A 22,988-nucleotide genomic window follows, 5' to 3' on the forward strand; every position below is an offset into this window, starting at 1 on the left:
TCAGCCGACAAGTGCCACGTGTCCAATAACGACGACTCTCTCAGGGACCATACTTCTCTGCAACCTACAACATAAAAAGCAAAAAAATTCCTTGAGAGTCTGAGACCCATATATATCCATCTCCTTTTTCTCCCAATTTGAAATGAAAATTAATTCTATATTTGCCTGAATTGTTTTTATCCTCGAGCTTTCTTGCCACTAGTGAGACACGGAGACCCAAGAAGCATTGCCCAGCGAGCCACCGGTCGGAAGCGCCACCAACTCGCAACGTGCTCTGCTTTAGAAGAGACTCTGTTTCTGCTTCTGCTGCTCTGCTTTTTCTGCGCAGGCCCATTTCCAGTCTGTCTGTAAATAAAGAAAGCGGAAAATCATTGGAGGTAAGTAGCAAAACAAATTAATATTAATTCCTGAAATGATTTTCAAATATTTGGGTATGTAGAGAAGCATGGGAATTCGTGTCGATTCTTGGTGTACCGGGATGGGAAGCCTGACCTTTTCGACAATCATTCTCTTTCTTCATTCACACCCTTTTCCCCATTAAAAAGTCCTTTTCTGCTCATTATCTTCTCGGCGCCTCTCTCTCTTTCTCTCTCTCTCTCTCTCTCTCTCTCTCGAAAGCTTTTTTCCTGAACAAGGAACTGAGCATAACCCATCAAATTCTGCTCCTGGGCTCATTTTTTCGTCAAAAACAAAACCTGATTCTGCAGTCTCTGCTTCGGTTGAGGTACTTCTACAGTTTCTACGTCCTTTTTACTATTTGGGTCTAAGGAGTACGGACCATTCTCCATGATTGTATTCATTTTTGTTTCTGGGATGATATAGCCATTCATATATATCATCTGTGTGTATATGAGTTTCGATTTTGTTTTCTCTGCTCTGTGTTTGATGCAGAATCTGATTTTTTTTTTCCTTTTGTTTTTGTTCTATTTTCTCTGAATCTCACGGCCAGAAAATTGCTGGTTGTACAGCTTTAATTATTAAACTAGCCAGACATTGTCGTGTGTAATTGTTGCTGTTTCTCATGTCACTAGTCAGCCAATTTTTCGAGTCACCGAACCTGATCCCACTGGACAAAACTACCCTCAGAAAATATATGGTGCGAGGAGTTTCCTTCCACGTCCAAACCATAACCAAAACAAATTAGTGAAGGAAAGCAACGTCAACTGACCACAACACCCCTGGAAAAGTTGTGAAATTCACTTTGCTTATTTCATATTTCTCTTCCAAAAACATCACTCTCCAAAGGTCCCCAGTCCAGTTCATTGCTCTGTCCCACAGCTCTCATCCACAGAAATATATTTGCATAGGCAGCGAAAGTCTTGGTTAGGATTGATCTCTTTGGGGCCGGACAAGCCCCATCATACGTTAATTTCCTCTTGGTCTGGTACTCTAGAATATATCCATCTGGACCCTGATTTCAAACACTTTGAAAAAAAAAAAAAAAAAAAGGTTCAAATTTATCAAGCTTTATGTACAACTGTTTACTTGAAAACGTGGCCGGCAGTGCATTTATGAGTTTTGTGTCCAATGTTAATATATCTACGTAGATTTAACCTTATTAGTTAAAAGTAGTGTTCACATTGATAAAGAAAAAAAGTAAAGAGTACTTGATATATATAAGTGATCAAAGTTTATTAACTTAGTTTTTGAGCAGAAAATAGTGTCTTAATATGTATATGGATGAATTTTTGTTTGACTTCCTTCAGTTTTATAACTTTTATCCTTTATGGATCAAGATCTACTCAGAATTTTAGTTTTTGAAATTTTGAATTCAGGTCGTTCATTTTTCATTCAATGATCATTGTTTTATAACATTATTTTATTTATTATTAATAAAATAATAAATATTTTATTATTTTAATAGTAGTGAAACACGTGACAGAACAATAACCCTTAGATAAAAAATAAATGGCTTAAATTTGAAATTCTAATGGATCTTGCTCCAACTTTTATATACTTCAGTGTCTCTTTTTAACTCCCGTTTTCACTCTTTCATATTATATTTCCCATCATATATTTCTATAGGAGAAATACTACACTCTCACTTTTACATATAACACTAAAAAGTACCATTAAAAATGCTACGCATACTATCACTTTTCCATGTAGCACTAATTGAAATGGTAATTTTTATTCAAAAATAAATTAAAAAGTTTAATAGTAATTTTCACTGGTAGGTTGAGAGTGTGGGAGCGGGAATATAGCGGGAGCTTGTGTCACATTTCTCTTTCTGCACTATATATATGGATACTAATCTCAACACTAATACTGTTATTTGGTGGACACGGGTGATGTTCATGCAGAGATATGGATAAACCAGAGAAGCCATCGTCGCTAAAACCAGCAATGCCCAGAGGCTCTCGCGACTCGCTGGAAGTGTTCAAGCCCTCCACCCGGCCAACTAACCCACCCATCGTGTCCCACCCCGCATGGCAGAGCTGGGTAGACCCACGTGGCAGCCCCGGCAGCCCAGACCCACCACCCAAGCTGTCATCCAAGTCGGGTCGGGTGGAGGAGCTCTCCACCTCTTGGATGGCCCTAAAGGACCCCACCCCACCGCCGCAGCCATCACCGCCGCTCACCCAGAAGACCCTCTCGGCGATCATGCTCGATCACGACGATCACCACAGACCAACGGCGGCCGCGACGCCACCAGCGGCTGGCGAAATCGGCACCGCGGCGCAGAGAGCCGCGGAGTGGGGTTTGGTGCTGAAAACCGATACCCATACCGGGAAGCCGCAAGGTGTCTCCGTCAGAACCTCCGGCGGCGGCGATGACCCGAGCAACAAGGCCGAAACTTCCAGGCGAAACTCCAACAACTCGGTGCGGAGCTCGGGCGAATTATCGGAAGATGGGAAAGAGAGAGGGAATATTCCCAGAGTTTCGGAGGACCTAAAGGACGCCTTATCGGCTTTCCAGCAAACTTTCGTTGTATCGGACGCGACGAAACCGGATTATCCGATATTGTACGCCAGTGCCGGGTTCTTCAAGATGACTGGTTACACATCCAGAGAGGTTATAGGCCGGAACTGGTACTACTACTACCACCACCATTTATAACTGTAATTTTAACCGTAATAACTGTCATATTGAATTAATAATTAATTAAAAGTGAATTTAATTAATATGTTAAGAAGAGAGAGAATGTTTTATTGTGTTGATGAGGTATTGGGTGGGGGTGCAGCCGGTTTTTACAGGGAGCAGATACCGAACCGGATGACGTGGCAAAGATAAGGGGAGCACTGGAGGCTGGCAAGACTTACTGTGGGAGGTTGCTGAATTACAAGAAGGATGGGACCCCCTTTTGGAATCTACTCACTATTTCACCCATCAAGGACGAGACCGGAAAAGTCCTTAAATTTATTGGGTTGGTTAATTCTTACTCTTCCATTTTTGTTTTCTTAAAATAAATTAATGCAATTTATAGAATTTAGTGCACACTTTTTTACCATCATAATAAAAATTACGTTTGAAACAATAGTAATTTTTACTTTTACGTTAAAAACTGCATATGACATTTCTCATGCATTTAAAATGCCTTTTTTTTTTTTTTTTTTTTTTTTTTTTTTTTTTTTTTTTTTTTTGTCCTTAAGAGGTAGTTCAATCGACAAGGACCACGCCTAATAAAGCCAAGGTCATTAGTCAATTGTAACGAGTGAAATGTGTTTGGTGAAAATGATTTAGATTCCAGCAATTTATTGTTCGGCTTGTAATAAATATAAAAGAGTTTTTATGGGAGCTATCTGTCTGAGAGCAAACTGCTCAATACTTGTTTAGACAAATAAATTCTATAAAAACCTTTTCACTTTTACGGTCTAAATTATTAACAATTTGAACAATAAAGTTACTGAAAATCTTAATCCAGCATAACGCGCCAAAATTGGGGCGACAAGAATGCTGGACAGCATGAAGGACAACCCGAGAATCCCATGATTGATAGATATGCTTGAAAAATGTGGTCGTATGTAACATTGTGAGTTGCACAGAATTTGTCCAAGAACATAGCACATGATTATTAACTGACCAGACCAAACAGAAGCTGGAGAATTGCCTCTTTTCTCCCATGCCACGTCACGTGTGACATGTCACTCCAATAATGGACCTACTTTTTTCCCCCAAACTGGGTCGCCCCACATTCTTGTCCTATTGTCCGATTCACTACTTGATTGTGATTGAGTGTGGCCAGTGGCCCTCTTGAGCTGTGAGCATTGGGTTGGCGGTGCACTTGCTACCGTCCGATTTTCTTAATTGATTTTGATGGGGAATGTATAGTGGAATGGGGGATTTAATTGGATGCTTATCTTTTGTTTGTTCTTTGTTGATTTGGCAGAATGCAAGTGGAGGTCAGCAAGCATACGGAGGGGTCCAAAGATAAGATGATGCGGCCCAATGGGTTACCCGAATCCTTGATTCGATACGATGGTATTGCACCACGTCCCCTACAACCTTTTTCTCTATCATGTTTTGTTCAAGCTCATAAATAGTGTTTTTTTTTTTTTTTTTTTTTTAATTTAAAATATTTCATGATTATTTATTTATTTAACACCTCAAAATATTTCTAAAAAAATTTTAAAAAGTAAAAAACGAGGGAAAAGTATCACTTATGTGACTATGTCAACATTTTTCCTATACTACAAAAAAAAAAAAAAAAAAAAAATGTCAATGTTCCCAAGGTCGTTAGTGTAAAGCCTTGAATGGATTCAAGTTTGACTAATTTTTTTGGGCTCGGCCACCCCCAAAACACTCGATCTCCCCCCCCCTCCCCCCCCCCCCCCCACCTTTTTTTTGGGCCTTTTGGGGGTGGCCGGACCACCCCCTTGGCCATGGGGTGATTCGACCACCCCCAGACTAGAGCCAACCCCGATTTGGTTTTTGTTTTGTTTTTTGTTTTCTGTTTTTTTTTTTTTTATAATATTTTGCTTTAAAAAAAATAAAAAATTAATGCCCAAAACGGTGTAGTTTTGGGCTGGGTATAATGGACATAAACAGTCAAACCGTTTGACTTTAACGTTGAAAACTAACAGAAGGGTTCAAAGTGAAAGCAAACCAAAGTTTAGGGAGCCTAAGTGAGAGTTTTGATAGTTCATGGGGTATTTGTCAAATCAGCTAGAAGTTCGGGGGGCTTACTGAAGTTTTCTCAAAAATAAAAGTTGTTTGATATTAAAATTTACTTTTGTTTTCTGTTTTTATTTTTATTTTTTTAGAATAAAAAAAAAAAAAGAGTTAAAGCCTGTTTGGAATTGTGTTCGAGAAATAGAGTTTTTAAGTTAAAAAAACATTTTTTTTTTTTTTGTAAAACTTTATTTGTAAGCTTTTGTCAAAAGTGTGTTTCGGCTATTTTTAAGCCTTTTGAACATTTAAAAGTGCTTTTAATTTTTTTATCAAATGAGTATTTTTTTCTTTAAATAAATTTTTTAAGTGTTAAAAAGCATGATACGCAATATAAACATGCCCTTAATTGCAAAACACACCGTATTCCGGAGTCAAGTTCTGCTAAATAACGTAAAGCCATGTGAAAGTTTTCTTGAAATGTCATCCTGACCTCTAAAGAGACCATCTGTCCTTTTTCAATGCATGATAAAAGACAAAAGAACATCATTCCTAGCTGGGGTAAAGCCATGTGAAAGTTTTCTTCAAATGTCATCCTGACTCCTAAAGAGACCATCTGTCCTTTATCAATGCATGATAAAAGACAAAAGAACATCATTCCTAGCTGGGAAATTGAGACCTCCATTTAGTTTCTGTAGACTGAAGTTCATATACATGACTATGATTAATGTGGCGCAGTATCTGTCTCCAAATTGAAAGTAAGTGTTCTGGAAAACTGGTTTTCCTCTCATGACGTTGCCATCAAACATGGCAGTAGCATGACTTTTAATTATATCCATTTATTCGTCAAACACTCTTCAAGAATACCATCGCCATGATACATATTTAGGTATAACTCGTATCTTAAAAGTTGGCTTGTAAGAGAGCTTATATGTATAAGATTAAGATTGTACTTGAATTATGTGAGACACTTAAGATAATAAAATATTACAATATTTCTCATCCAACGTCCACGTCGACCCACTTTATCGACACTGCACAATAGTAGTCCTTTCTTTTTTAACGTCTTTACTCATCTATTAGTTTTTAATAGTTTAACATTATGCTCGTAGATAGTACTGAGACATTTTTATCTCGCGTATATATAAGTCGTTCTCATTGTGGTTTGACCATAAAGCTGCAACCTCTTTGATCCTATGTTTAAAGTGGTGGCTGACTTTAATTTCAAATGATACAAATATTAGATAGAATTCAACTCTAAAACTTGGTTTACAAGAAAAGAGTGTCCGAAACTTATATAAACGGAGTTAAGATTAATCGACTGTATTGGCAATGCTGCAATGATAGGACTAAGAAGGGTAAAAGGAAACAAGATAATGGGTGACAATTCCTTATTGTTGAAATTAATATGCTGAAATTTGCAGCTCGCCAGAAAGAGATGGCCTCCAGTTCAGTGTCTGAGATTGTGCAAGCAGTGAAGAGGCCTCGTTCCCTCAGCGAGTCAATAAACCGACCCTTCATGAGAAAATCAGGTGGCGGCAAGGAAGATGACAGACTTGAGGCTCTAGCAAGGAGAAACTCTGAGAGTGTTGCTCCCCCAAGAAGGAATTCTCTTGGTGGGGGTTCTAGAACCTCAATGCAGCGCATCAGTGAGGTGCCTGAAAAGAAACCAAAAAAATCTGGTCGCCGTTCTTTTATGGGGTACTATAATGTCTTGTTATATATGGATGTTGTAATTATATTAAAGTTCATATTTTTGTCACTCTCTTTGTATCATCTTCTTCTATCTATGTTTCAGGATTATCAGGAAAACTCAATCCAACGATCACGAAAGCCTTGACAGCACTGAATTTGCCATGCAAGATTGTGATGGGAGTGATGAAGATGACATCAATGACAGTGACAGTGAGAAGAGGCCTGAGAGTGTTGATGACAAAGTCAGAAAGAAGGAAATGAGGAAGGGTATTGATCTTGCTACTACACTCGAACGTATAGAGAAAAACTTTGTCATTACTGATCCAAGGCTTCCCGACAACCCCATTGTAAGATTCATACTTGTCTGTTTTAGTACTCCAACAACCATATATGCTGTGTTGGGAGATGAATATTTGAGTTTAATGTTTCAAAGTTGTTCATTTCTTCAGATTTTTGCATCCGACAGCTTCTTAGAGCTTACAGAGTATAGTCGTGAAGAAATCCTGGGAAGAAATTGCAGGTGCCTCTCAAAATCGTTTAAGAGCCTGCATTTTCTCAATCCAAGAAGAACCCATGTTAAATCACCCAGATTTTAATTTACATTTTAATACTTTCAAATGACGGAGACATGATTCGAACTAGTAACACGTGCTTTAATACTATATATATTGTTTGGATTTTGTAGGTTTCTGCAAGGACCTGAAACAGACCCAGCAACTGTGAGGAAAATTAGAGAGGCAATAGACAGCCAGACAGATGTCACAGTCCAGCTGATTAACTACACAAAGAGCGGTGTGCTTACTTTTTGCAATCTCTATGCATAGAATCACTAAACAAAATGCTCACTTTTAGACACAAAACTTTGGTCCCCTCAATAGGTAAAGACCTTTTGTCTTCATTTCAGGTAAAAAGTTCTGGAACCTGTTTCATTTGCAACCTATGCGTGATCAAAAGGTCAGTACAGAACACAAATGATCTTCACAAATAGATAGCATGATTTCCTATAAGACAATTTTGACCAGAATCTGTACTTGTTAAACAGGGAGAAGTGCAATATTTTATTGGGGTACAGTTAGATGGCAGTCAGCATGTTGAACCACTTCGCAATTGTATTCCAGAGGACACTGCAAAAGAGAGTGAAAAACTGGTCTGCACTTTCTTCAATTGCTTCCTTTTATCTCTTAAATGTTATGCTTTTGGATTTCTTTGTGGTGTCAAGCTTATATCAATGTCTGTTGACTCAGAAGAAGAAAAAGTTCCATTGTTCTTTAACTATTGGAAATTTGCGGGGTTTCTGATACAAATCTATTTGATATCTATTCTCAGGTCAAAGAAACTGCAGAAAATGTTGATGATGCAGTGAGAGAACTTCCAGATGCCAATTTGGTAAAGTCTCACCTTGGTACACATTTGCTGAAAAGCTTTTGGGGTTACAATTATGACAAGGGTTTTTTTTTTTTGGCTATCTGCAGAAACCAGAAGATTTATGGATTAACCATTCTAAGGTAGTTTACCCGAAACCTCACAGGAAGGACAGCCCCTCTTGGAGAGGTATCCAAAAGGTATTGTTCTTATAAATGCATATAATGGCAAAAATCAATTATTTTTTATTTTTTATTTTTTTTTAAGCCATTTTTGCTGGAAAGTTTTGTAATTCATAAGCATATGCATGCATCACATTCAATACTTTATACTTCACACTATCTGTGGTTGGTTGATAAACAAGATAAGAAAATGTCTGTTATACTTCTCTACATTCCTTGTTGTTTCCTTAGTATTTGGATTTTCCTGTCTTTTTTTTTTTTTTTTTTTTTTCTTGAATTTCAGGCATCTATTTTATCTCTCTTGTTTGCTTATGTAACCCTTATTTTGCAGATTCTAGATGGTGGAGAACTGATAGGCTTGAAACATTTTAGGCCCATAAAACCCTTGGGATCTGGCGATACTGGGAGGTTAGATTCTTTTCTCCAATTTTCCCATCTGTTTTTCAGTAATAAAAATCATGCTATATGTAAGTCATGGAATATTAATTTCCTGGAATCTTATAATTAGTATGACTTTGTAACAGGTTACCACCAGGCATAGAATAATATAATATACAAATCCTTATAACTTAATATTAATTTCTTTGACTTTTTGGGTTGTCATAATCTAACTTCTGACTGATTCAAGATGCTCTCAATACTTGGCATTGGGGTTGTGATTCAAAAAATGTCCTTTTACAAAACTTGCATTTACTCTGCTATTAAAATGAGACCTTACTTTGGAAGTTCTGTCAGTAGTTTCACCTCTACTGTGCAAACCACATAAATGACTTACGATAATTAACTGATATTCATAAAAAGTGTTGCTATATGCTATAAGTTGCGAGCATATTGTTAAAACATTGATTAAATGATAAAATTTACTCTTTCTTGTATGCTTAAGTTTTTGGGATAAGTGGTCATTTAATTCATACAAGATTTCAATAACTAAGATCCAAGAAGTTCTAGTTTATAATCTGCTACCTGAAGATATTGGAAAGATGGACTTTTTTCTAATTTTGTTGAAAATGCAACTTGAGCTCGCAAGTGCTTGGTAATCTTGCCAAGAGTTTCTTTGATGATATTCACTTAATTTTTCTGTATACCTGACTTCTTCTTCTTCTTCTTCTTCTTTTTGATATAATGTTGACTAAACTTCTATGTTTCTTGGAAAATTTTTATGACTTGTGACTGGCATGGCAGTGTGCATTTGGTGGAGTTGTGTGGAACTGGTCTGTGTTTTGCCATGAAGGCTATGGATAAAAGTGTTATGCTCAACCGTAACAAGGTATCGAAATTGATTTTACGCCTCTTACATATCTTTTTTTTTCTGTATTTCTCTAGATGCTGTTTTTTTATTTTTTTTAAATAGTAGTTTGCAGATAATTTGCTTCCAAATAGTTTTACATAACTCCTTTCCTTCATGTTCCACAGGTGCATAGAGCTTGTGCAGAGAGAGAAATCCTCGACAAGTTAGATCATCCTTTTCTTCCTGCACTGTATGCTTCATTTCAGGTTAGAAATTTCTCTATAAACCCTAGTAATTAATGTATGAGATGATTTAAAATGGAGGAATTGCTATGAGCTTCAGGAGCTAAATTGACTCTTTGATTACTTAGTACTAGTGCAGGGAAGCTCAGATACTAACCAGTGTAAAAGAAAAAGAAAAATGGTATATGTAACAATTTTGATTCTATTGATGCCATTTACTTTGCAGACCAAAACACATGTTTGTCTGATAACTGATTACTGCCCTGGTGGAGAACTCTTCCTGCTTTTGGACAGACAACCCACAAAGGTCTTGAAGGAAGATGCAGTGAGGTAAATAATTTACCGGAAAAAAGCAAACCAGTCCGAGCCAAAAAAAAAAAGAAAAAGAAAAAGAAAAACAAGCAAATCATAGTGCATAGAGATTTGACAGTTTGCTATGATTGTTTGTATTTCATTTTCTTCTTCCAAGCCAAGCCCTTCTTAGAAAGAAAATTCACTGAGTTACTTAATGATTCTCAAATCTAGAATTTTCACTCACAAATCTAGGAATACACCTGACTGCGAAGGCATATAAAGATATAAGCATAGAATTAGGCTTTAAAGATATTGCTGACATAGTTGCACAAGAATTTCTCGAAGTTTATCCTATACATAGTCTGGAAGCTGCTCTGAGGTTAATTTTCTTTTTGTATCCAAAGTTATCCATATTCAAATTTACTTTAGTAAAGTGCAATCCAGCTATTTGATCCCCCTTCTTTTTAATGAAATAATTCAAGAAGTTAGGAACTTCAATATGTATGATATATATATATTTTTGCATTTTTTTTGTTCCATCCCTAATTTGGTGACCGTAAAGAGTTGGTTTTGTAATGTTGCTAAATTTTATTCATGATTGGGAACTCTAACATATGTTTTGCTAAGTTTTATTAATTCCAACTGACATGAAATCATTGATGATTGTAGATTTTATGCTGCAGAGGTAGTCATTGCATTGGAGTACCTTCACTGTCAAGGTAAGCTAATGTGCATTATGTGTTTATGTGTCTTTTAAATTATTCATACATATAAATAAGTAATGATTTTCTTGATAATTAAAAATCCTTATTCTAATTAGTGAGTGATTCATTGAACAACTTGATTAATATAATTCTTTTTCCAATAAATTTTTAGCCTGCAATTTCTGCTACTGAAAGCTTGCCAGCATATTTTACTGCAGTTTGCATTCTTTACACCTTTACTGAATCTCCTGCTGATTTCCTTGCAGGGATAATTTACAGGGATTTAAAGCCTGAAAATGTTTTACTCCAGAGCAGTGGCCACGTGTCCTTGACAGATTTTGATTTGTCATGTTTGACACCATGCAAACCACAGGTATTCTAGTTATCTAATTTTCTTTAGCAGAAATATCTTCAGGAAAGATAAAAAGATATTTTACAACAAAAGGGAAATATTTGCACAAGTCCATGATGTCTTGAGACATTAGAATAAATCTGATTGGATGGTGGTGCCCTTTGCAGCTTTTGATTCCCAGTACAAATGAAAAGAAGAAAAAGAAGCAGAAAGTTCAACAGAATCCAATCTTCATGGCTGAACCTATGCGAGCATCAAATTCTTTTGTTGGCACTGAGGAGTACATAGCTCCGGTTTGTCAACTTTGAATATCATTACATTTGCCGGATCTCAACATCTGCATGTTGCATATGTTTAGTTTTTGCATTTTGAAGGATTTTAGAAGTTTAAGGATAATTTAAGTATATAGGTTTTTTTTTTTTTTTTTTTTTTTTTTTTCGAATAAGAAATTGATTCTTTTTCACCAGTTGAGACAGTTCTTTCTTGGGGATCATATGCATTTTAGTGTTCATTTCTTCTCAAATTATATGCCATTTTCAAAATTTGTTTATTGAATATCCATTACCTGTCAATTCCTTGCAGGAAATCATTACTGGAGCAGGCCATACTAGTGCAGTGGACTGGTGGGCTCTTGGTAAGTTTGTATTTTATTAATGAATGAGGCTTTGATTTTATTTTAATAACTTCAATGGAGCTCACAATACAAATGAGAAAAATATCCTTTTATCTGTTTTTTGTTTTTCTAAGTGGAGAGTTTCTTCAAATTTCTTGAATCAAAGAGTGGAGATTGATATTGTTATTGACTTAAGGAAATTGCACGATTCGACTGTGCGGCAGAATGATAAGACAGATACATTGATCATCTTATCCTTAAAGTATTCAAAACATTAAAAAATCATGCTCTAATTTGCATCAATTGCACACCAAGATTATCAGTGAATTTCTGAAGAATGCAAAGCTAGACATTTATTCTTGTTGTAGCATCTTCTCAAGAACTTTATAAATAAACGACCTACTACCTTTGCTGATCGATTGCATCGTTTTCTTAGGCATTCTTCTATACGAAATGTTCTACGGATATACGCCATTTAGGGGAAAGACTAGGCAAAAGACATTTACCAATATTCTTCAAAAGGATCTTAAATTTCCAGGAAGTATACAGGTGAGAGATCTTGCTCCTAAACTATTTTCTCACATGTAATGCCTAAATTTATTGAATTAGCATGATATTTTGTTAAGGAATGCATATTTCTAAGAAAGCATCTTGAATTTCTCAAAAAACATTGGATCCCATTTTATCTTTGTACTGCTTGAATTTCTTTTTACCAAACTTCATTCCCAGCTGCATACCTTATGCATGAATATGGTTAAAAGCCAAAACATAAGGCTTGGTATTGAACAAAATTTGGTCTAATGCAGGTGAGTCTCCATGCAAAGCAGTTAATGTATCGGTTGTTGCACAGGGATCCCAAGACCAGATTGGCCTCTCGTGAAGGAGCAGATGAAATTAAGCGTCACCCGTTTTTCCGGGGTGTCAATTGGGCTCTAGTTCGCTGCAAGGTATGATGGGAAACCTTGAAATGCATGAAGTATAACTAATGGATGATATTGCTGTCTGTTCTTCTCTACATAATCTCCATTTTTGCATTCTCTTTGATGGAATTCAATCACTGACATATTTGTATAATTCCAGAACCCTCCTGAGCTTGATGCTCCTCTCTTTGAAACAACTGAAGCTGACAAGGAAGCCAAAGTCGTGGATCCGGAATTAGAGGATCTTCAGACAAATGTTTTCTAATAGGTCTGGTCCATGCTGTTTTATTATATATGTATCTTCATTTGTTGTTGGTCTTGTTAATTAGGAATTCTGTGTTGCAGATTTGAGTCTGGACACCATATCTCATTTCAGAAAAGGAAACACAATAGAGGCTCTGAAGAGCTCCTTGTTCTGTTGAGGAGTTGGAATTTTATTGGCTTGGTTTGTGCTTCCTTGCCTTTTGCATTTTTGATTAACAGCTTGGTAGCTGCTGGTAGGAGGAGAAATTAAGGTTCAATTGTGTCCTATGTAATAAATACATGGTGTAATGTTATTCCCAGTTGGTTTGGACTAAAAAACTCTCTCTCTCTCTCTCTCTCTCCCAAAGATTTAATGACTTTGCAAGAGAATCTAAACATATACAAAATAAAAGAAGAACGCAAAAATAAGCAATTACAAACAAAGAGATTTACTTGGTTTACCACGCTACGTTCACGGAGTTTCAGCAATGTTTCACTATTTTTTGAGAAACAATACAAGAGGCGCCCCAATCACACGTACAAAATCCTAAAGTAAGAAGTTGCTATAAATACGACCCTCAACTGCGTATTCTTATATAAATTTATATTTTATATGCTCAAGAGACACTTCATGTCTTTTAATATCAATATGCTTACTTCTTCTTCAACTCTTATTATTTTTAGAGAAAAAAAGTGCAATAAAGTTATCGTAGAAGATATTGATAGGTCTCACCATAGAATCGATAATCTTGAGAATTTTAACAAAGTTTCTCCTCTATAATACTTATGTAATGGCTTCATAGCATGCAATGAATCCTACTTCCATGGTAGACATAGCAATTATAATCTACTTACTGCTTTTCTAGGAAAACTTTCTACAGTAAACTTTCTGCTATTTACACATCCATCAAAATCTGAATAACTAACCGCTTCCAAATGGTAAGATATTTGTGATTATAAAAAAACATTTCGATCAAAATAAGCATTACATATATTGAACACACTTTAATGCATATACTTCAAAGTCAATATCTAAATCTTGAATAAAACACGAAAAAAAAAAAAGAAAAAAAACTTCATTCAAGGATGAATGTGGCTTTGACGTCACATGTAAAACATAAAAACATAATGCAACGGAAAATAGTCTTGACATAACTTGTAATAACTTAGGAAAAGTGTTAGCCATACCTGCACTATCACTTTAAAAGAACTAGTCAAGTTGGAACTTCCTTAAAATCACTTATAAATCAAGTCTTACCTAGTAAGGAATTAATGTGGGACTTAACACTTATGTATGTCGTTATAAACCATACACTCTATGTGAACTACTCATCGTTTCAATGTGAGACTATGATGTTACAATCTCCTCCCTTCCCCTTAAATCTCTGATGTCCTCGTTAGGGCCACATTATGTGATGCACCAATACCACATGACGTTGTCAGGTGGCTCTAATACCATTTGTAACAATTTAGGGAAAGCGCTAACCACATATGCATTATTACTCTTAAAAGACTAATCAAGTTGCAATTGAAGCTCCCTAAAATCACTTATAAAGCATAATCTCACATAGTAAGACATCAATGTGAAACTTAAAACTCATGAGTGTCTTTATAAACCATACACTCTATGTAGTCTATTCATCTTCCTAATATGAAACAACATGCTCTAGAAGGAATTCCAAGGAGGCCCCATGAGAAGTTAGAAATCTGATACTTTGATAGAGAAAGGTGTTACATAACATCATCCATGTTGATTTGAAATAGAAAATCTAGTAACAGAATTCTTGAAGAAAATTTTCTAAGAAGTTTCTTCTGACTTATGCTTTTTTGCTCACATAAACATTTTATTTATAGGCTCTGCTGGTGACCCTAAATTAGAGTATTACTATAACGACCTAGGGAAAACGTTAGTCACAATTGCATTATTACTCAAAAGTGACTAGCCAAGTTGAAATTTTCAACTTGCTAATTATTTTAGAGTGATATTACAGATGTGATAAGTACTAATTTCCAATTAAAATTTCATCAATAAATTAACAAACATCCTTAATATCTCTTGAATTAAACCACACAGAATAAATAGATTTGGTATATATATATATATATATATATATACATGGGATTGAAATTATTTGCAAGCTTCTGACATGATTGCAATATGCATGACCCAACATGCTGGCTAACATGCACAGCATTATTTAATGCCTCCATAAGGTTGTGGTTGTAGTTGTTTGATTTCCTTAAGGTATGTCGGTAGCATGATTGCTCACCAAATTAATTCAAACCCTTTTTTCACATGTCAATAAAATCTTTATAATGCAATGGTGTTGGCATGGCATCCATGTGATGTGCCCCATGGTCTTCATCCATACTTGAAAAGGCCATGACATACATACATAATAATATCGATTTTTTATTTTTTATTTTTTTTTAATATTGGTGGAAGAAGGAAAAATTATAACAGAAAAAAGATAACAGGATAGCACCCAATTAAGTAATTTTTTTTTTTTTTGGGTAAATAAAAATGAATTAAACTAAAACTCAGTAGATATAAGTATACTAATAAATTCTCCTTTTAGTCTTATATAATTTAAGTGTAATCTTAATAAAAAATTGTTATATATTATATTTTTTTAACATAAACTAATTCAAATTGCAGGATATTTATAGAATAATAAAATAATTTTCAACGTTACTCTATCCTAATAAGCAGAGTAGTCCATAAGGGGAAGCTCAATTGACTGTAGATCACACCTTATGAAGCGAGAGTCACTAGTTCGAATTTCCACTCTCCCATCTCGTGTGGACATATCAATAATAATAATAATAATAATAATAAGCGGAGTGAATTTTATCTAACGTTTATATTATTTATAAAGTTAAATAAGACTGCAGTAGGGAAGGTTTAAAAAAATGCATCAAAATATATATATTTTTTTTAAAAAAAAAACAAAACAAAAACATAAAAACAATGATTTGCTGAGAGATATAAATAAGAAAAAGAAAATTAATTTCCATAAAGCTGAGCGCACGTGGAAGAAATAATCCTTCCCTCGCTTTCTCTAAAGAACCGTTTTTTTGGGTAAATTTATAATCATACCGCTTTTCTTGGATCCCCTTTCCCTCACACTCTCTCTCTCTCTCACGCTCTGCGCTTGATTTCCAAGACTGAAACTCACACTCTGCGTTTGATTTCCAAGAAAATTTCAGTCTTTCTTTCTTTCTTGATTTCCCATTTTATCACTTCCGACGCTCCTCAAGTATCGATCTTCAAATGGCATTGAAATCCAGAGAGGTCTCGGCGATGATAAAGCAGGGATTCATCTCTGACCAAACGCTGTCGTTTTCGCCCTCAAGAACAACCACCGCCACCACCACCACTAGGGTTTACTCTCCGGCCTCGTCTCCCACCTCCAACACGCTCTTGTCCCCGCCGGCGTCGCCGTTCCCCTCGTCGCCGGCGCCTACTCAGCCCCCGGCTCGGCCCGCTCACTCCCAGACGCTTTACGAGATGATGTCCGACGAGCAACACCGCGAGTCTAGGCTCTCCGACGAGAAGCGCCGGAAGCTCCACGAACGCGTTGCGAGGCTCCTAGACGAAGCGCCGTTTCGGAACGCCCCCGGCGACGTGAGGCTGGCGGTGGTCGGCAGGGACGGGTTTCGCGTCTCGATGGACGTGCACAAGAGCGTGCTCGCTGAGAAGAGCCGGTTCTTCGCTGAGAAGCTGAAGCGGGACCGTGGGGTGTCCCACTCGGTGGAGATCAGCGACTGTGACGACGTGGAGGTATACGTGGAGGCCGTGCTGTTGATGTACTGCGAGGACTTGAAGAGGAGGTTGATGGGCGAGGAAGTTTCCAAGGTTTTGGGATTGCTCAAGGTACAATGGCTTTGCTCTTTCCTCGCTTTGTTTTGTTTCTTATTGTAAATGTTCTTTTTCTTTTTCCTTTTTGTGATTACTATTACCTTTTGTCTTTTTTTGTATTTGGTTGCTGAGGAAATCTTGGGAGGGATAATAGTTTTGGGGATACTGTTGTGTTTTGTGCTGTATGGGTTTTGTGTGGATGGATGGTGAAATTTCGTGTACGAATTAATGAAGTGAGGACCTCGGTTTGGAATGGAAGGCTTTTGGTTTTGACGTGGCTGGTGCTTTAATTATGATGTATTGTTTCTAATACTTTGTTTCAGGTGCTAAGATTATTGTAGCAAATTGAAGAACATGAGGTTTTGGATTTATGTTTTACTTGGTTGTTTAGTAGATGATTTCATTTTGTTGTTGAGAGGAATCACATATTGGTTTAAGTTTTTTAATCAAGCAGTTGGTTGTTCTCAGTAGCTTTTGCTGCCATTTGCTTTGACTAGGATTTTGTTATATCACCTATTACTTTGTCTGTGAAATTTTATGTAGAAAGATTTGATAGGAAAAATTATTTTAATCTTTGTTGTCTGAAGATGTATACTCTGTCTTCGCAATTGGTACTCATTAAAAATTTGGAGAGTAAGACTAAGTAATTCGTGACAATGTCAAAAGACGTTAAGGACCATTTTGGATCAAAGCATAAGTACCATTACACTTTATTTGGGTGATGAGGATTTGGGTGAAGTAGATGAAGAGAAAGCAGAAGATAAAGATGGAACAATATCTAGTCCTATAATAAAATTGAAAGCCACCATCTGCACAAGTACCTTCTCTGGATTGGTTCTTAAGCCCTAGATATCAACCCCTATATTTGCTCATATACGTGCGATTAGGTCATGTGAGTGCTGAAATATCTAAGACCCGACTGTCTTATTCATGGTGTGGTTGTGGCTTGCTTCAACTGTGGGCTGTGATACTTGCTACAAGTTGGACAAACATGACATGGAGGTGGCATTGGCATGACTAAAACTCATGCATGTGACCAATTAGCTAATTATAGGCAGGTTGCTGGGTAATTGTTATGGGTTGGAAACCAATTGTTTGTAGGCTTTGATGGGCTGATAGGTGCAATGGCCGTGCACATATGTAGGTCAGGTGGCAGAATAGTATTAGACTTGAGCTGAACAGTCTGTGGCAATTGCTTGCTAGAATCATTAGGCGGGCCTTGTGGTAGTGTGACATGGTACCAAAGCAGTAACCAGTCGTTGGGGGTGTGACTGTGAGACCTAGAATGTTAGACCCACACCCTAGAATGTTAGTTCCACATTGGGCAAGCAGATTGCCTACATTGAGTAGGTGAACTATAAAGGTGCTTAAGGTGTTAAATCTGACATTGGTTCGTTACTAGGTGAGATTGGACTTAATAAATGATTTTAGGGAGCTTCAATTGTAATTTCAACTAGTTTTTTAGAGTGATAGCATAAATGTGGTTAGCGCATTTCCTGGGTTGTTACAAATTTTATCAAAACAACCTAGTAACATTGTGTGGCATTGGGGGCACTAAAGGATATGGGTCCTAATGAGGACATACAACATTAGTCCCACACCCTAGAATGTTAGTCCCTGACTGGGTGGGTGGACTACCTACATTGAGTAGATGGATTATAATGGTGTTCATGGATGTTAACTCTCATATTGATTACTTATTAGGTGAGACTTGCTTTATATGTGATTTTAGGGAACTCTTATTGTAATTTTGACTAGTATTTTTGAACTAATAGTGCAGGTGTGGTTAAAGTTATTTCTGGGTCCTTACAATGACATCATTCCAAAAATAGTTACTTGATCATTGCTGGGCCTAAGTGGTTGTGCATTTATGTTTAGTAGACCCTATTAAAGCTGTTGGGGGTGTCAATAGTAAGGATGCGGGTTGTTAGAACAAGAGAACAAGAGAACAAGAATAAAAAATAAAGTTCTGGTTGTTTCATTTGCTATGATTCTCATTTAAGGGTTGTCCCAAACGCAAGAAGTTGAATATTACTATTGCTGAGAGTGAAAAGAAGAATTTGGACTTTGAAAGCTTTTCTTGAATGATTCCACTGCGTTATACTGTCAATATATACACGAGTTATCATGGAAAAGTTTACTAGCAGGCAATGAAGTGAATTCTTTGATATTTGGAGGTATTGAAATGTAGGTTTGGTGTTTGACAAGAATAGTGCTATACAAGGTAGCGTTGTTGGCTATATGGATTCAATTTATGGTGATGATTTGGACATAAGGTTTCTTGTGGGATATGTGTTCACTCTCACTAGTCATGCTATCAGTTTTTTTTTTTAGACACCCAAAGAACCACTTTTCCTTCCAAGCTTAAACAAACGGATTCCTGTTATAGACAAAAAAGGCTCAGAAAATCGAGGTAGCAGAGAGCACATAAGCATCAGGAAACCAGAGATAGATTGTGCAGACAGATCTTGCTATCAGTTTTTTTTTTTTTTTATAAGTAAATGATATAAATAAAAGTGCAGAGGGGCGCAACCCACATACACGGAAAGTATAAACAGTGAGCGCCTAAGAGGGAGAAAAATAATATTAACAAGATCTTGCTATCAGTTGGAAAACTATTTCCGTAGTCTATAGCAGCAGGCTCTACTAAAGAGGCAGATTATGTGGCATAGATAGACATAGTAAAAGAAGCCTTTTGGTTGAGAAGTTTGGTTTCTGATCTTGGCTTAGAGCAGGAGATGACTGTTGTATATTGTGATAGCTAGGGTACTGGAACAAGTAGATTGGTGTTAGACACCACTTTATTTGTAATGCTGTGTCTCAAGGAGATATTATTGTGAAGAAAACTGCTACAACAAATAACATTGCATATTTGTCTAAGCAACTTCCATACTCAAGTTCCACTCCTTGAATTTGATTGATGTTTATAGTTTGTTATAATCCTTAGGAGCTTTGAGGAGGCTTTCTTGAAGGAGGCTTTTAAAAGAGATTTTGTGTTGTTAGGCTTGACAAAATTCGAGTTAATGTGAATATTGTGTAACTTGCCTCAAAAGTCTTGTAAATCCAACATTGAAAGGTAGAGAACGGTGTATATAATTTCTATTTCAAGGTGGTAATGCCACGTCAGTATGAAGAGAGTGATGAATTGTATCTCAAGCCCTATTTATAGATATTGGTGACTTCCATCCAAGTAGGGCTCTTTAAAAAATCTTTCCATGTGGGAGATTGAGATATATTTTGAGGTTTTTGGAGTATAATTAGGACTTAGTTGTACTTTTTTCTCATCACCACTATAGTTCGTCTTTTATGTTCCTTCACTTCAAAGGGATTTTTTTGTGGGGTGGAATTGGTGACGAGTTTAAGTTTCATTTAGTTAGTTGGTTGAAGATTTGTACTTCAATATCTTCTGGTGGTTTGGAGGTCAGAAATCTTGTTTAGTTTAATTGAACTCTGCTGGGAAAACTAAATATGATAGCACGGGGGAATGTTGGTGTTCTAAAGAGGTAGTGGAATCTTTTGGAGCGGGATTATGGGAATATTTTAGGAGGGGGTGGGGAGTCTTTTCCAGATTTGTTAGATTTGAGGTGGACGATGGGTAAAAGATTAGGTTTTGACATGATTTTTGGTGTAGGGATCTGCCCCTAAAGGATACTTTTTTAAAACTATCTAGTACTGCGCGATGTTAGGAGGCATGAGTGGCAGATCATGCGCAGTTCTCTATTGGAAATCTTCAATGGAATTTATCATTTATCCGACCGGTGTAGGATTGAGAGGTTGATTTGTCACCTTTTTCTTTGATTGTTTGTACATCGGGTTGAGACAAGGTGGTAAGGATAAAAATATGTTGAATCCCCTCCAAAAGGTGAAAGTTTGAAGTAAGATCCTTTTATCATGCATTATCCATTCTTGTTCGCTCCCATTTTCTTTGGAAGAGTATCTGGAGAGGTAAGATTTCTTAGAGAGTGGCATTCTTTGTGTGAACAATAGATCTAGGGAGGATCTTGACTTTGGATAACTTGAGGAAGAAAAGCGTCATAGTGGTAGACTTGTGTTGTATATGCAAGAGGAGCGGGGAGTCCATAGAGCTTCTTCTTCATTGTGAGGTGGCAAGAGAGTTATGGGTTGCATTGTTCCTTCATTTTGGTGTAGAGTTCGTTATGTGTAGAAAGGTAATAAAATTGTTGGCTAGTTGGAGAGGCCAGATAGGAAGTCGTAACATTTTAAAAGTGTGGAGGATGGCGTCTCTGTGCTGAATGTAGTGCATTTGGCGAGAGCATAAAGTAAGGAACTTTGAAGATCGCGAGATTTCGGTTATCGAAAAACCAACCTACACAGAGGGTAGATTCAAATTTTACATTACTTCTGATTTTCACTGATTTCTTGGCAAGAAGGGAATTGTAAAATGTGGTTACATCCTAGACTCTTTCTCAGACCTCACTAGGGCATAGACTAAAAAGTGAATACAAACTTCAAACTTCGTATATTCTATCTTGTTGCTTATAAGAAAATGAGTACTTTATCTAAGCTTCCAACTTTTTATTATCACCAAAACAAGAAAGCAAGACCTAGCTATTTTGCTTTGGAAAACTTAAACTGCTCATAGTATTTCTGTATTGTCTGTATATAATACTGTAAAAAATCTCTCTTTTGTTTTTCCCTTTCTGAGTTTGCCGTAATTAAATATTTGTAGGTATCTGCAGCTATCATGTTTGATGCTGGGATTATGTCATGCTTGGAGTATTTGGAAGCTGTACCATGGTCTGAGGATGAAGAAGCAAAAGTTATATCTCATCTCAATCAACTTCAGCTTCATGACTCCGACACTGCAGTTCTGCTGAGAGTATCATCCGAACCATCTACTTCTACTAGATCTGATGACATATTCTTGAGATTGCTCAATGGTGTTCTACAAGCAAAAGATGATAAAGCTCGTCGAGAAATGAAATCTCTGATTTCTCGGTTACTTAGAGAAGATGCAGCCAATGATAGTAACAGGCTTGATGTCTCTAAGGATGTCCTTTATAATCTTTGTCATAGATGTCTTAGTTCTCTTATCCTATGCTTATCAGAAGCTACGTGCATGGATGAGAGGCGAGATCGAGGGGTTTTAATGGGTGAAATAGCTCGAGAGGCTGACAATATTCAGTGGATTGTGGATATTCTAGTTGACAAAAAAATGGGTGACGAATTTGTGAAATTATGGGCAGATCAGAAGGAGCTCGCCGTCCTCCATTCAAAAATCCCCACCATGTACAGGCATGAAATCAGCAGAATCACTGCGCAACTGTGCATTGCTATTGGGAGAGGACAGATATTGGTGCCGAAAGATGCCCGGTTTTCTTTGCTGTCTACATGGCTGGAACCTCTTTATGAAGACTTCGGATGGATGAGGAGGGCTTCTAGATCAGTTGATAAGAAGCTGGTTGAGGACGGATTGAGCCAAACAATTCTTACCCTGCCATTGCCACAGCAACAGGCTATCTTGCTTAATTGGTTTGATCGATTCCTTAACAAAGGATATGACTGCCCCAACATTCAGAGGGCTTTTGAGGTTTGGTGGAGAAGAGCCTTCATCAGACAACATGCAACTGAGCAGGATACTTCCCAGTTGCAAATAACTGTATGTGATTATCCAAATTGAAAGGTATGTTACCCTTACCCACCTCAAAGGTATGTGTACATAGGAAATGACTTTTTTTTTTCTTCATGTCAGCCTAGTTTTTTTTGTTTTTGTTTTTGTTTTTTTTTTCTGCTTTATTCCACTTGAATTTCCTATATTTCTTTTTCCTCTGAAAAAAAAAGGGAATATCTGAAAGATGCGGAGTCTACAATATAGAACAATGTATGGTGAGTGTAAGAAAAGTAATGAAAATTGTATGACAAGGCAAATCCATGCCTTGAGTTTCTGTTACGATTTTGCTATTTATTGGTAGAAAACTACTATGTCTTCCTTCTTCTTGCTAGAGAAGATATCTTGCTGCCTAAAGATGTGGAAGGCCTTTACATCTGTTGAAAGAAATTGATTGGCTCATTCTGCCACTACCCTAGCAAGAGAACATCCTATATATAAATTGGATTTAACCAATTTTCTGATTAGGGCATTTGGGGTATAGTATAAAAAGGACTTTGATCAGATATTATTACTGAGAAGGATATTTCCAGCAGCTTATTACAATTTGTATATTATCAAAACTGAAAGACATTAGCAAGTCAACAAGGTCCGACATCTATACATTTTTGAA

At 36.7% G+C, this 22,988-nt stretch overlaps 2 protein-coding genes across 2 annotated transcripts; both read left to right on the forward strand.

Moving 5' to 3' along the window:
- Positions 1–89: 89 nt before the first annotated feature.
- On the forward strand, positions 90–13,232 carry PHOT1 (phototropin 1). Its single transcript, XM_059573786.2, has 24 exons — positions 90–377; positions 2,304–3,032; positions 3,185–3,367; positions 4,331–4,422; positions 6,474–6,750; positions 6,848–7,091; positions 7,194–7,264; positions 7,430–7,536; positions 7,649–7,698; positions 7,787–7,891; positions 8,071–8,130; positions 8,217–8,306; positions 8,620–8,696; positions 9,471–9,555; positions 9,702–9,782; positions 9,985–10,088; positions 10,722–10,771; positions 11,023–11,129; positions 11,276–11,401; positions 11,691–11,742; positions 12,158–12,270; positions 12,528–12,668; positions 12,802–12,909; positions 12,987–13,232. The coding sequence occupies exons 2-23, from the start codon at positions 2,308–2,310 to the stop codon at positions 12,904–12,906; spliced, it is 3,045 nt and encodes a 1,014-aa protein (XP_059429769.2). The 5' UTR covers positions 90–377; positions 2,304–2,307; the 3' UTR covers positions 12,907–12,909; positions 12,987–13,232.
- Positions 13,233–16,006: 2,774 nt separating this feature from the next.
- On the forward strand, positions 16,007–22,657 carry LOC132163044 (BTB/POZ domain-containing protein). Its single transcript, XM_059573245.2, has 2 exons — positions 16,007–16,761; positions 21,437–22,657. Exons 1-2 carry the CDS (start codon positions 16,159–16,161, stop codon positions 22,385–22,387), a joined length of 1,554 nt encoding a protein of 517 aa, XP_059429228.2. The 5' UTR covers positions 16,007–16,158; the 3' UTR covers positions 22,388–22,657.
- Positions 22,658–22,988: the final 331 nt, after the last annotated feature.

Source organism: Corylus avellana, chromosome 8 (genome assembly GCF_965113065.1).
Source record: "Corylus avellana chromosome 8, dhCorAvel1.hap1.2, whole genome shotgun sequence".
Taxonomy (NCBI): Eukaryota; Viridiplantae; Streptophyta; class Magnoliopsida; order Fagales; family Betulaceae; genus Corylus; species Corylus avellana.

What these genes read in the sequence shown, in the direction of transcription:
- PHOT1 (XM_059573786.2), top strand. Translation starts at nt 2,308, where the DNA reads ATGGATAAACCAGAGAAGCCATCGTCGCTAAAACCAGCAATGCCCAGA. An exon ending in AACTTCCAGATGCCAATTTG is followed by an intron (nt 8,131 to 8,216) that starts GTAAAGTCTCAC and finishes GGCTATCTGCAG; the next exon opens with AAACCAGAAGATTTATGGAT. An exon ending in AATTTCCAGGAAGTATACAG is followed by an intron (nt 12,271 to 12,527) that starts GTGAGAGATCTT and finishes GGTCTAATGCAG; the next exon opens with GTGAGTCTCCATGCAAAGCA.
- LOC132163044 (XM_059573245.2), top strand. Translation starts at nt 16,159, where the DNA reads ATGGCATTGAAATCCAGAGAGGTCTCGGCGATGATAAAGCAGGGATTC. An exon ending in AGGTTTTGGGATTGCTCAAG is followed by an intron (nt 16,762 to 21,436) that starts GTACAATGGCTT and finishes AAATATTTGTAG; the next exon opens with GTATCTGCAGCTATCATGTT.